This window comes from Tyto alba, unplaced genomic scaffold (genome assembly GCF_018691265.1).
Source record: "Tyto alba isolate M040663 unplaced genomic scaffold, T.alba_DEE_v4.0 Super-Scaffold_20000042, whole genome shotgun sequence".
Classification (NCBI taxonomy): domain Eukaryota; kingdom Metazoa; phylum Chordata; class Aves; order Strigiformes; family Tytonidae; genus Tyto; species Tyto alba.
This window is the reverse complement of record NW_024881293.1, coordinates 8,203,939-8,218,733: the sequence shown is the minus strand read 5'-3', so window position 1 is coordinate 8,218,733 and position 14,795 is coordinate 8,203,939. Positions and strand designations below refer to the sequence as shown.

The 14,795-nt window shown below is 40.5% G+C and overlaps 1 protein-coding gene across 1 annotated transcript in view; it reads right to left on the bottom strand.

Annotated features, from left to right (window-relative positions):
• The window catches only part of PRDM16 (PR/SET domain 16), a 342,166-nt gene that overhangs the window by 157,366 nt on the left and 170,005 nt on the right, over positions 1–14,795 (bottom strand). The window contains exon 3 of the mRNA XM_033007817.2: positions 8,384–8,434. Within this exon, the coding sequence (XP_032863708.1) occupies positions 8,384–8,434 (51 nt within the window). The remainder of the gene's footprint in view (positions 1–8,383; positions 8,435–14,795) is intronic.

The following is a 14,795-nucleotide window of genomic DNA, read 5'->3' as shown; positions in this document are numbered from 1 at the left end:
TCCAAGGGTAAAGATAGAAGGTACTACTGAACATCACTGAATAGTTGACTTCTAGTAATTATTTTTCTCCCAAAACTGCCCTATGAAAAATAAATTTGGGCTTTTTTTCAGAACACATATTTTATAATCTCATAAAAACCTCATCTAATCTAAACCCCCATCTAACTGGCATCATCAAAATATACTGCACTCCTGGAACGTGTGTGGGACAACAGTCATACCATTATTGCTTTGTAAACCCTTGATATATTTCTAGAGCAAAATATGGAAAAAAAAAAAAAAAGAACAAAAAGCATTTTTTGGTTTTGCTATGATATATATATTTAATTATAGGTCGCTGGCATCCAGTTCCCTGCTTTTTGGCTTTTCTTTTTTTCTTTTCAAAGCAGCACCATAGGTGCTAGGAGCCAACTTCAAGTCGCTCTCCCTGCTATTCACACCCACCCCTCCCTTTCTTTCCACCCCAATTACTGTCCAGGTTTTTCTTTTTAGCTAGCGAGCTCTAATAGGCCTCCTACCTGATATATATATTCTCTTTAATAGCTGCACAATGTGATTAACCGAATACTGCACACACCTCAAGATCACAGATTACATTAATAGAACCATCTGGCTTCTATAATGTATGTAATGTATACAATAAATCCTGATTCCAAATTTCACTCTGGAACAGAAACCTGTCCTGCTCAGTGCAATCTATTCTTACAACACTGATGTATATTCCCAGGACTGTGTAAATAAACTGGTGGCAACACAGAGGCAGGCGTGCTCACAGCTCCCTCCTCTGCTGCAGCACCGGTTAGAGCCCTCCCACGCTCCCGGTCCATCCCACGTGTGGCTCTGAATCCCGAGCTAATTCCGGGAACACCTCCCGGCACGCTCGCCTCCACATTCAAGGAGGAATCGCAGCGCGGACTGAGGTGGGGGTTACCTTCCAAGTTAACACACAGCTCTGAAATCCCAGAGGCCATCATTCCAAAATTTGTGATGTTTTGTCTACTCTGGTGATTTAAGGTTTGTCAGAAAATGTCAGAAAGGCCACGAGGCCAAGGGCTTCCTGATGACTGAGGATTTTCTTTCACATGACCTTCCTGAAGTTGATTTTGGGCTCCAGACAGTGCTGCCTTCAGCTCTGACAGGGGCCGGCTGGCAGCAGATTCATGGGGATCTCTGGGGCATTCTGGCATTTTTAAACTGAGTAGAGGCCGTAATACCTCCTAATCATCCAGAATATTATTTCACTAGTAATCGTTTTACAGGCAGTATGTAAATGCCAGCCTTTCGGTTTGCAGCTCATGTTGTTAGCAGAAAAAAGAGTGTGTACTCAAAGGTATGCAAACAATTAAAAACATGTCTTGATTCAAATGAATAAACACGTATGTAGAGTATTTTTAATTTCACATACAATATTAAATGTATTTTTTCAACAAGGAAGCACTGAAATTAATTATATATACACAATGAGAGAAGCAGGATTGTGAGAAAAGTGTTAAAACTGTTCATGCGTGCTTGTGAACGTTTTCACAAACGAAGTGAAGAGAGCTCACTCACTGGGACATGGGGGTTTCACACTGTTTAGAAGGTTCTTTGCTGTAAAAAAGTTTCTAAATCTTGAATTTGCATACATCTTTAGCATAATCGACTACTCAGCCAAAATGTCGTAACAAGCCCCATTCAGCTGCACTATTTGGCAGAACTGCCAGTCCCCACCAGCCCCCGCCAGTCCCCACCAGCCCCCACCAGCCCCCACCAGCCCCCACCAGCTCCCGCCAACCGCCCAGCACGGCCGGGAAGGGCAAAGAGTGCGAGGCTGGGAGCTGGCCACACTGGGCTGGAGACGCTCCCCAACACAAGGTATTTTGAACCATTTACAAAAAAAGGAATAGAATGAATGGCTTGACCAGCTAGCTAATGAATTACCATTTCTGCCCGAATGAGATGAGGTTGCACCGATGCTGAAATATGACTCTGACACTTATAAATTACTAGCGGAGTGCTTTTGGCTTTTTTCCCCCCTCAAGCAGATCGCTAGTCGGGCACGGGGGTTAAACAAGACAGCAATTTGGACTGGACTCTCCTCCTCGCGCTTCCCAGTCAGAGACGCAGCAGATCACCGATTCCAACCGCCGTGAGTGGGTCGGTTTGTTTTGCCAAGGGAACAGCCTCCTGCATTCTCACTTCCAAAAAGTGTAACTGGTTTTGTTAATAACTTGAGGCCACCATAAAGTCTGTGTGTTTGTGTTTGAGATGCATTATACGAAGACAAGGTGACCTCTCATAACTGTCTGTGCCTGAAGTTAAACGGACACTTTTATCTTAAGAGATATTGTTCAACAGAGATGCATGTCATTTGGAACAATGTGTATAAATAGCTCAGCAATGCATTTTGGACACTTCCCTCTCAGCTACAGCAATTCACTTATTCAGGAAAATAAGGCAGCAGGTTAGAAATTAGTGCTACACCAACAAAACAACGTTATTGCTCTTTGGTTTACGCTGGTGGCTGTAGTGATTTAAGTATGAACTCACCTAGAGTGGAAGGAGGAAAAGAACCAACTTACTTTCCAAAAAGGTCTTATTTAAAATTGTATGAGGCATTCACAGCGCATCCACAGGTCGCAGTAACTTTCCGACAGGGAACACGGTAAATCACCACTAACGACCGGTACTGCTGAAACTACTGGAAGTGGAGACCTGTGCAGAGGCACGCTGCTTGCATCTTGTTGTGATGTGGCTGTAGTTGACTCGAACGTACCGGAGATACGGAGAGAGCAAACTTAACCACTGCTAGTCTTCTTAACTTGGCCTGATTCAGGGGTTCAGAATCCCCAGAGACTCTTCATGGAATCGTTTACCATACATATACACACACTATACAATCGAGCCCAAGCATCTGCATCACAGAAATTAAATGTACAATGTTATTCCTCCAAAATAATTTAACCATCACTTTCTTCACCAACTTTTCTGTGCCAGCCTTACACCTTTTTTTTTACTTTACATGCTTCATTTCAGCAAAATCAAGGATGCAAACTTCTTAGAAGTACTTAGTTTCCATGGAAACCTAAGCTGACCGCAACATTATTGTTCTCAAGAGGGAACTGACTTTACTATATGTTCATTCACTGAATTAATGGACTCCTGGTTCTTTTATTAGCAGCTCTCTAACAATGGAAAGAGAGAAATGTTATAAAAAAGACTCTCAGACAACTGTCCACTCTTTTGTCCAGGGCTTATTGGAATGACGCAAGTCTATTCAAGAAAAGATTATAAAAATCAACTCAAAGCTGCCTCTGTTTGTGGCAGCTAAACATACCTTTATTTCATAAAGATACAACCTATCAAACAAGCAAATTAAAGCTCCTTCTGAAATAGTAACTGTAAGGCAGTGATCATGTTGAAACTGGACTTTAACTACGATAACTGGGGATTGTTACACAATCTCGTGGGGTTTTGTGAAGCATCATTAAGCTCCAGTCCTGGTCACTGTGCAGTGCTGTCTTCCAGCTCTCAACAGTCTGCTACGTTTTATAAGAACATGGTCTCTCCTTTGTAAAGCTAAATTTTAAATGCACAAAAGCAGGTGATATTTTAAAAATAATTCAGTCTGGTTAATAGTGTAAATTCTCAGTCAATATGAAGTCTGTCTTAAAACCACTTAAACCGAGGGTTTGATTCTTCAATACACAGAACCGAGACATGAAGAAGTGTCACTGAAATCTGGATTTTTAAGTCTTTTCCAACAGTTCTAGAACACCTTTTATTAGATATAGATAATAAATATACTCGTAATATATATTAAATGCAGAAATGCAAATGAATTTTGTGCAAAATGCTGCAAATCCAAGAATTTTAAAGAGCTCAAGTTAAAATCTCTAAGTCAATCTCCTTCTGCATGTATAATATTATGACAGACTGTGCTTAGGCCTGAGGGTGTATGGCCCAGCTAGTAATTGCTCCACAAAAGACAGTTAACAGTTCCCTTGCTCTTCTCTAACTACCTTCCTGACTGCTTATTGAAGTCTGATTTCTTACTCCTCTGGGTCATCATTCATCAGTCCTACAGATCCCACTGGGAGAGACCGGCCAGACCTTTCCATATCCCTTGTTGCCAGAGGCCATTTCTGACGGCCCATGATATAGAAAATGTCTTCACAGCAATCCAGTGGGACAAACTATGGTTATAATACCCAAATAATCATTTTGCAAATTATCATAATTATCAATCAATCATCTTGGGTGAACAATGTGTTTCTGAAGTATCAGATGGTTCCTGTGACCTGTAGCATTTTGTATATAATAATAAACCTTGGGAGATTTATGGCCCTATCCCGCTTTGCATCTGTAGTAACAAAACATTTGTTGGTTTTTACTTTGTTTTAGGAATAAAAGCTTTCCATCTACCTAGGTTTCTTGTTTACTACTTGATGCTTTCTAAGGGGTCAAGATTTCCAATCTCACCCAGTTTTCTAACAATAACTTTATTTTTTAAAAAATCTATATGATTTAGGCGTAAAGAATAAATTACTGTGCTGCATAAGTTACTTCTAGTTTATAGTGTCACCAGCATTGTATTACCAGCCTCTAGTATTTTGCAATGTAGGTATGAAGTCAGCCAAAGCAGGGGAAAGAATTGGTTTTGTCTTCAGTTTTTGTTGTTGTGTTTTGTACAATACCAGATTGGATCCAACTCTTTTGAAGCTGATAGCATCTCCCGCTTCCTGTGTAGTACATTCTTGTTAATGGATAAATTCAAGCTCTCGAGAAAGTCAAAGAATAAATTTAAAGCCTTTTGCCAAATGCCTATCCTATTGGATTTTGATAAGACAGCTATTGAGCTTTAATAATGTCTTCTATCCTTTTTCAGCTGGCCCTTAACATGTCTCTTTATTTGTCCCTAAAGCCTCTTCAGCGATGCCTTTTTATTACAAGTCTCTCAGCTTGCTCTCAAGGGAGACAGGGTCGACAAGAGTGATAGATAGATAACTCTATAGATTATCTCCCACAGATGTTTTCTCTCCAGTAGCCCCTCAGGCTATTCCCTCTAAGTAAACAGAAACTAAATAGAGAGTCTACTGAAGAGAGAAGTCCCCGAGGTCTCTTGTCACCACAGTCAGAAAAACAGCCCATCCAGAGGAGGCTGGCTGGGAGCTCTGTACACAGAGCCTCCTTCAATATGATTCTCAAACCATCATCCAAAGTGACTTTTAGAGGAGCGATACATACATGTAGCAGGGCTCCCTGGAAAAAAAGGTGTCTTGTAATGGACACTGGCCTTGTTTCCTGCCAGAGGAAGTCTAAATCTTTCATCTCCCCCTCAAAGTTCAATCAAAATGACAATGAAGATAATGATAACAAGCCATTTTTTCAGTGTATTAAATGCAGTGGAGAAGCTTAGAAAATTCAGAGCAAGAGAACACGTGAGCTGCTCTCTAAGCAAAATAAACAGACTGCAGGAAGATGGCTTGGAAAAAAAAAAGACATTTGGGAATATGGGACAATATACCCACAGGTATAACTTACACATTTGTGCACATGTCTGAATGTATGCATTCAGTTCACTAAAAAAAGCGAATCTCCTATTTTAGCATTACATTCACAATCGATTATTTAAAATTAAACAAACAGGATGAGAAGCTGATGTATATTTGTACAAGTTAAATTAAATATCAGCAAGCAAAGTAGATAAAACGAAAACTTGTTAGGAGTACACCAGATTTTAGCCTATGCCACAGCACATTTCCAGATATGGAAAAGCAATCCTGGACACAGATCCTTTAATAATATTGCTAGAAATCCTACTTCTTGGGAGACAATCACTAACAAACAAATCAGCTTTCTGGTGTTAGTGGTCCCAGCAGAAATAACAGCAATATGAACTGAAAAATATTGGACATAGTGAGAAAATAGTTCTTAATTTGCTCCAAGACCAAAACCAGCCTGCTTTATTATACAATATAATAGTGTCTGCTCTGCTACACCTTCAGACTTTCCCCTGCCTTTCAGTTTATGAAAAGTTACATAAGAGAGCATTATTCTTCTGGCAGCTTAACAGCAGAAATAATACTGGGGCCAATTTTTAAGCAGAGATTGTTTCCTGTGCATCTTCCTATACCTCTGACTGCTAACATGCTTCCTTTCCCTGTTCTATTTTTTTACTGTTTCCACAGATTTTCTCTGCATTCTAGGGATTTTCTTTCTCCTTCTAGTCCTTCTTACTACGTAATTCTGAACCTGTGATACAGCAGTCAGTCAAATGAGCCACTGAAAATTACTGTCCCTCTGTTTGGCTCTGACTTCCTTTTCTCCTAGTTTAAATCAGCCCACCCACTACAGTTACATTTGTCTTCAGTCACCTTCTCACCACCAGTGTCTCTCTGAAGGAATAGGAATAAATTGAAGTCCAATCTCAACTATTGTGTCTTCAGGGATATGACAACTGAGTGATTTAGAGAGGTTGGAAAAGAAAATCTTCCCCCAAGAGGGTTTTGTGCCACTGGAGCAAAATGCTAGAGTACAACTTACCAACAATTTTAAAATGCTACAAAAATTGTACAGAATGATTTTTCATTCTTTATTTTGCATTTTATTTTGACTGAAAATCTGTCTAGCAGTAGTCTTTTCACAAGCCATAAAGTTTAGACTTGAACTCTTTACCTTACTGCTTTGACCTTTTTTACCCTAGCTGTAAAACCCTACTGCCCATCCTTCAATAAATTTATCACCTCATAAACTCCCACTAGTGCTTCTCTACAATGCATTTAAAAGACAGGAGTGGAAGGCCAGTCCTTCCCCCCTTGTCAAATATCATAATTGTCCGGTTTTATACCTGCTGTATAGGAAAATATTTAAGGACATAGTATTTTTTCAAAGACCTGTAGTTTTTGCAACATTCTCCTTTGAAATAAAAGTAATGAAGTGTAAATACAAAACCACGTATTTAACATAGAAAGCTGCCAGTCTAACATTTCCTTCTGCCCTTGTTTCATACACAGACTGCACTCTTTAGGGCAATGTAGATTCTGCAAGTTAGGGATGTAGAACGCCTTTGTGATATTGTAATTATAGACTGAGAAAGAAATAGCTGAGCAGTCCTGAGCCATGGAGAATTTACTCCATCCTTGTGATAAGTGCGTTGTGATAATAAGAACCTGCCACCTTGTCACTATGTCTGTTCAGACAAAAGGATCCCACAGAGGCAGAGACAAACACTAAATGAGTTATGGAGATGAACAAGGTAAAAAGTTCAGCAGTATTGCGATAGGTCCTTTGCAAGGTCATTGGATGGTCAAAGAACATTTCATATTGGTAGCCCAGCTTTCTAAAATAAAAGCTTATTTTTCTCAACATGGTAAGAATAGAACGGTCCATACCGGACATGTGTCTAAATATCTTTTCCCAAACTAACTTTGGAGCCCGACAAGTATTATATTTCACTTTGTTTGGCAGAGTGAAACAAGTGTTTCCTTTTAGCTTCCAGAGTCAAGAAACAGTATTGAAGCTTGCCTAAATGGATGAATAAAAATGGCAGTTGTTGCAAGTTCCAAACTAAAATATTTTCCACTTTCAGAAACTCGTATTTTATGAATAAGACTGTGAATACCCATTATAAGACAATTGCATATGAAAAGAATTACAGCTAGCTCATTATTTCAACAAGGACGCACTACCTCTACACATCTAGAGAGGCCATAATCAAATATGACTTGTAACACTTTACTGAAGCAAAGCCGTTAACCAAAAGATAGCCATGGAAAGAATGTCATTTTAGTGTTGCTGAGAATAACCCCAACCAAAATAGTAGACTGGCTACTGAAATATGTAGTGTTGAGGCAGCCTCACAGCTACTATGAAGAAATTTATACAGCTGGGCTGTATTTGGAACACATTTTTCTCTAGTCAGTATTATAGTTTAAGCATCACAATGTGATGAAAAGCACCGGTAATACATCATATGAGTTAAATTTTATCCTTTCATATATCTATTCCTTTTCCCTTGGACTTCACATAAGCCACATTTTCATGGTGAAGTGACCTCTAAAAATTTAGCACTTTTAACAAAGGACCAACATTTTCTTTTACTGGAAAAGAGGTAAATGAGGTTTTTCGATTTGGACTGGTATTTGTTTATATTGTAGCTGAATCAAGGGACACTTCAAACTGTTACTTTCTTTTTCATACATACTGGAATCACAAAAAGACAGAAAAATACGCCAATAGAACCACAATACTTAATCCAAAAAAGCAACAGCAAATATTGGAAAACTTTTATGACGCTATTGCGATATACACCTTTGTTCAAACGTAAGAAAAGAAAAATTATCTCGGTGTATTTGAAAACTATACAGTGAAACATATTGCATAAGATTGATCCATATCCTACCTTTTTTATATTGCCTTCTTGGGAGGTCACCTCGGGATCAGTCAGTATTTGCTAAGCAAAAACAAAATAGGAAAAAAATTAAGTTGAATTACAACTAAGAATGTTATAAAATAATAAAGATTATGAAAATGATGATGATGATTCAAGGCCAAAACTCTCAACTGCAACAGAGCCACACAGATGTTTGGGAAGTCAGATGGAAGGCTTACACCAGAACTACTGTTATATTCTCCCGCACATTTTAAGGTTTTCTCTAGCTTCTATAAATAATTTCTTTAGATTTGGCTGATGGGAACACGTGCCTCTTTCCCAGATGACTGGTGATGTAGAATAGGGGCACCAAGAGGATGGAGACCTGTGGGCTCTCCAAAAGCGAGTCCCTCCGGAGCGGGCGACCGACGCCGGCTGCCAGCACCGCGTCACGGCCACGGTGACAGGGCCAGGCCTGATGCCACCACCCCCGGGAGGCACCTTTCACACCCCCTTCCACCTCACGCGCCCCAACGCTCCCACCGCCTCCCGCAGCCGGGTGCTGCGCCAGGAGCTTCACGGCAGGGATGGACCCCGGGCGCAGGCTGCTGTGGCGCTCCCGGAAGCGGAACAAGAAGGTCTTTAATTCCTCCTCCAAGACAAGGTGTGGTGATACAAGTCATTAGAACACGGCTGTGTTCTACTTCAGATTAGATCTAGGTCAGCAGGCGTTCAGGGAGGTCAAGTACCTAAACTTTATATCACACTGGATGGCTCCATCAGGATAAACATACTCCACAAGGAGGCGATCCAACAGCCGGACTCCAAGTATTTAAGTCGTTTCACTGACCTCAGAGGGGATCTCAGATGTCTAAGGTTAAACATATATTCAAGTGCTAGGGTGGGTTCAAGGCACGCAGGACTTCCAGGCCCAGGCAATGTATTTTGGCTACCAAAGAGGAACAGAAAAAAGATCCAAGGAACAGAGATCAAAAAGCAAGCAAACCTAAGGTACAGTGGGAATAGTTGTACATTGCAAAGGAACCTTACTGTAAAAAAAAAAAAAAAAAAAAAAAAAAGAAAAAAGAAATGAAAGGTCCAAGGAGGCTCTGTTGCATTTTAGCAGCTGAGGACTTGGCACAAAGTCATTGGACCCCTTTGACCATGCCCAGGTGAGATCTAACAATCTACAAATTTCAAAACTGTTGGCAAATGTCTCCAAGCTCAGCTGTAATAACAACGTGCCACATTTTAAATAGCAAGAATTCTAAACCATTCTATATTTTACAACAGCTCTAATAGATATTGAAATTGTGGTTTAGAAAGTAGCTGAAAGCAAATAGGACCAAGAGGTGAATACCAGAGCAATAAAAATCTATGTGTTCCTGCACTTGTGTGTGCACAAACACAGACTGAATGTTAAATATCTGTCATGCGCAGTTAGAAGCCCGTGTCACCCAGATGCTGGGGAACTGCTGACTGTTCTCAAGAGCTGAGCACTTGCAGCTCCCGTTACCTTCACTGGGAACTAGCGACCCTCAAAAGCCTTTTGAGAATTAGGCCACGAAACTTTCAGAGTTGTAATATAAATATGACTATGCTAAATAACTTAAAAGCCTTCATGGAACACTGCTGCTTGCAAATGAAGACACTTAACTGTAATTATTATATGCAAAAAATCTTTAAAAACAATTGGTTAAGTATGTGTATTCAGAGTGTATAATCCACCCGTTCAACATGACCATAAACGTAGAGGGGGAAAAAAATTAAAATGAAGTGCAAATTGGGCTGTGGTATAGTTCTGTATAAACAGGTTTAAGAGTCAGGAATTCCTGAGTCTGAATCTAAATGCCAACACAAGCTTCCTTTTGTTGGTTTGGATAGATCTGCGCTTAAGGGGCAAGTTCTGTTTCTCCAACCGTATTTATTTTTTTTCCCTTCAATTCATAGCAGATCCCAAATTTCAAAATTCTTAGAGAACAGAATTTCTGTAAAAAGTATTTCATACATATTCAAAAATGGCACATCTACAAAAAAGCATCAGTGGCTGTTTATCTAACTTCATTCAGAATTTTTCGAAATGGCCAATTTTTGACAAAGTGAAATGTTTTTTTCCGTTTCCTACCATTATAGAACTTCTGGGGAAAAAACCTCCGATTTCATGACGAATTTTAGCTTTGATGGAGCCATCTCCACACTCAAACTATCAGAATATTTACATGTGGAAAAAGGTATTTTAGCAGTAGTGGGAGATTGGGAACTCTTTTTAGATGCTATATTCCACCCTTCCTTTGCAGCAGACTTTAGAGAAGAAAGATGATTATGGCCAAAATGCAACAGTATGGGACTAAGTTCTGCCACAGACTTTCTGCATTAGCTTAGACGCAGCCTGAATGTAGCTAGATTTCCTATTTTTTCATGTCAGTAGGACAGGTGGACAGTTTGATGTTGAAATATTTTTGGTATTTGATGGGGTGTGCTGTGTACTGTGTGTGTGTAGGGGCAGAGGACAGAACCCAAAACTGTGGCCAGGGCTCTGACAGAGCCTTCAGAAACCTTCCTGGGCTGGGTAGGAAGTTTCAAAATTCTTCTTTTCCATTCCCAGTTTGGAATGAAAACTGTCTGGCAGCACCTTTCCAGGAAGATGGAAATTCCACAGCCAGACCAGGTACGTTGGCATAGTGTGAGCTCTGAGGGGCAAAGACTTTCCTGTGAGATCTCTCTCTGCAGCAAAAGAACTCGATGACTGCACCACTGTGATGTAAACAGAACCTCCTAATTAAATGAGACAGGGAGAAAGAGGGAGAGTAAGTACCAGATGCAATGTTTATTAATAAGAATAACAAAAGATACTTTGAAAATCTACTCATTGGGTAATTTTAGCTCAGGCTGGACTTCATCTTATGCGAATGCCATAAGACTAAATATAGTGCTTGACGTGTACAGTGGGCTACACTTTTGCAGTTAACACAGATGTTCTTAAATGCACTCAAAATTTACACCATATGCTTTTTCTATCAACTGATATGTTGATTTTAGCCAAAAGAAAGACAACATGTCAGCAGCAGCCACGTCAGAAAAACTTGTGTTTTAGGATTCTGCTCGGAGGTGTATCTCCTCCGCCTGTTGCCGAATTTCACTGCATTTCACGTCCCAGATTCAGCAAACTGGTGGCAACAGAATCCTGACTTAGTTACATCGGTTAGGGATGTGCTATAATTTTTGCAAAGCCTCCTGAATGTATACTAAACATGTCAAGTAACACCATGTGATTCTTTTTGAAAAACAGTTTACAAGCTGGCATTCTCCAGCTGCAGTTAACCCTAATTTGATTACATTACCGAGACAGATCACAATGAGCTTATGTAAATAGTAACGTTATCCATTCATTCCGTGAGCTCGGATAAACTGTCATTAAAGAAAAAAAAAAAAAAAAAAAAAAAAAAAGCCAAAACTTTAATAGGCATGTCTTGATGCATTCAGCAAGCTCTAATGGCAAAGAAGGTGACAGACTAGAACCTGCCCCTGTTGTATCACTGCAAATTTTGGTTTTTAAGAAGTATTTCCATGGCTCTTCCAGTTTGGAAACAGAAGAGAATTCCCAGTAATTCCACAGAAGTCAGTGTGCAGATAACACCGCTTTTTTCAATAACTTGTTTTCATTCTTTTCTGAATCTTTAGTCAGACCTCAGTACGTCACTGTTGAAGTCGTAAGACTCAAAGCTGAGTGAGCACATCAGTGTTTAAATCAGTCCTCAGGTATCCGCTCTTGATGCCCACACTTCCCCAGCAATCCTGCTCTCTGCTCTCCCTGCCCTGGCCAGCCCAGGTCAGCAGAACGGGGACATCCCTTTCAGCTGGAACCCAGGTTGTGCCACCTGCCCGGGCTTCAACCTGCCTCTTCTTCTGGGAACGCCGTGCAGCTGGGTCGCAGAAAAAACTACCTTGGAAACAGTTATTTTGCCTTAAATTAGCTGAGGGACTCTGGCTCTTGCTTGCACACAAGTTCATGTTAACACTTCAGATGAAATCACAGGCTGTCCCACCTGTGCCCAATTTGCTGCTGCTAAGAGGTACGCTGCCCTGCTCGACTGAGGGGCGATGGCTGTACCGTCTGCATGATCACCCCATGCACATGTGAGCAGTATGACACGCAGAACAAACATTTTCTTCCAGCCAGCTTGCTATTGGCTTTAAAAAAAATGGCTCTGCAGTGCTACGGAGAAACATTGAGAGCAGCACAGCAATCACACCAACCTGATCCTGCGCATCCTAATCCTGATGGGTATCTGCCACCTCCAGGCAACGGCCTCCACGGAGGTAAAACCGTGTGACCAGCTACAATTTGCACCAGCTGAAACACAACTGTGTTCTGCACCTCTATTCCAGTTCGGCTCAGAAGAGAACACTGTTATTAAGCTACAAATCTTGTTCTGCATAATTTCCATTAATTATTCCTTTAAAAGTTTTATCCTGCAAAGTCTTGAGCATGCTGGCCCTGACCCAGTCAGGTATTTAAGTGAGTAGTATCAGTGAAATTAATAGAAACTGAAATGTTTGCATGCGTAAGTGCTTTTCTGGACGGAGTCCAGGAGCACAAAGGCCCTCATGGGACCCAGCTGCGGGCCGGAGGGTGAAGCCCCTCCGGGGCTCGGGCAGGCTCCTGCAGCACCTCTGTCTGCCCAGGAGAGCTGGCGGGGCGCAGGACGCTCCCCTGGGAGCGCTTCAGCACCAGGGTAGAGCTGGGGAGTTTGGTGAAAAAAGCAATCTTCTCTTCAGCTGGCTGCTAGTACATGTTGGCTCATTTGGCTCTAACACATACAGAGATTCTTTACAACTTTATGCCTGTGTCTATCTGGCTTTAGCAATTTCACAGTAACGTTCTCACTCACTGGTACCAAGGACAATTTTACAAAAAAAAAAAAAAAAGTGCATGTGAAGTATTTTTCATTGTTACTATTTGCCTGAGATGTGAAAAGCCATCACTCATTATATTGACAAATGCTGTTGCTGCAGCAGTGAAGAGCTAATCAACTCTGTCGTTAACAGCTCTGTAGATTGCAAACAGCAAATGCACAAGCAGGAAAGGGTTTGTTTATTTATTAACAATTTGCCAATTTTGAAGTGAAACCAAAAAGCTGATTTGTGCAAAATGTAACACTGTCACAAGAGGTGTTGCTTTTCCAGTTCCTCTACGAATGTTGGCATTATATATAAATGTCTTCTATAACATATAACCAGGTTATCAAAAACTCACTGCTCATAGTCTAGATATATCAGTAGCCAAATATGAACATTACCCTAGACACCACAGAACTTCAAAATGTCACACAGAATCAATACAAAATCTGTTGAACTTATTTACAAACAATCATTATATAAATATAAAAAATTAAACAGTAAATTTTGTAAGCTCTGAATTCTCCATGGAAGAAAAATATCTACTTGAAAAGCCTATAAATTGAGGTCCAAAGACAGTGTTGCCTGAAGTTATATGGTAAATCTGTGGCAAAATTCTCAACATTTGCCCTCAATAACAGACTATGGAGCCTCCCAATTGAATAAACTGGATTCATTAATAATCTGATCTATTGTCACCAAAGCTCCCAAGTCCTGAAATACAAGTGGAACTATCAGTTCTGTTTGCATTAATGTTGCAGGGATGACCAAAAAGTTCTTCAGGAGCTACAGTAGCTTGTGCAAAAACCATTAAGGGTTTTAATCCAGTTCACGATGGTATTTGAGTATTGGCAGGGGAGGACCTGGTTTAATATTAATTTTAATCCAGATGCTTTCTGTGTAAACATTTTCACCTGCAGTTTGCACATTTGTTTTTACCTTCCAGCACAGAGAGACACTTTTCATCTGAGCTTCCTGAAGTTCCTTAAACACTGCAATGATTAATGCCCATTTTTGATACTTGATGCTTTTGTCTTTATAAATATAATATCACTCAGCTAGGAAAGCCTTGCCCAGGAATGACTTCAAAACACGATCATCCCAAGACCCCCCCAACATCAGAAATTATGTATGTCCATGTAGGCTAAGTGAGTTGACTAAAGAACACTATAATGCTGGTTGTGCACACAAGATTAACTCTGTTGGTAACAGACCTCGAAGGAATGTGGGTTCGTGAGGACAAAAGAACCATCTGAGCATGTTATTAAAGAAAATATGTATAAAATACACATAAACCTAATCTGGGATTGCCAGATTTATGCTGTGTTTCTTTACTGCCATTTGGGTTTCCCCTGGGAAGCTGTCCCACCGCTGTGCAAACTGCTGGAGAATATGCGTGTTCAAACCTGTCACCCTCCTTTGCAGTTGGGAGCAAGGAGGATGAGCAAGACGCTTCTGAAAGCTGCACATAGCCTGGCATGGGCTCACCCTGGCGATGAGTGGAAGCCTGTTGTTAAAGTCTGCATTCAGGAGCTGGGACAGT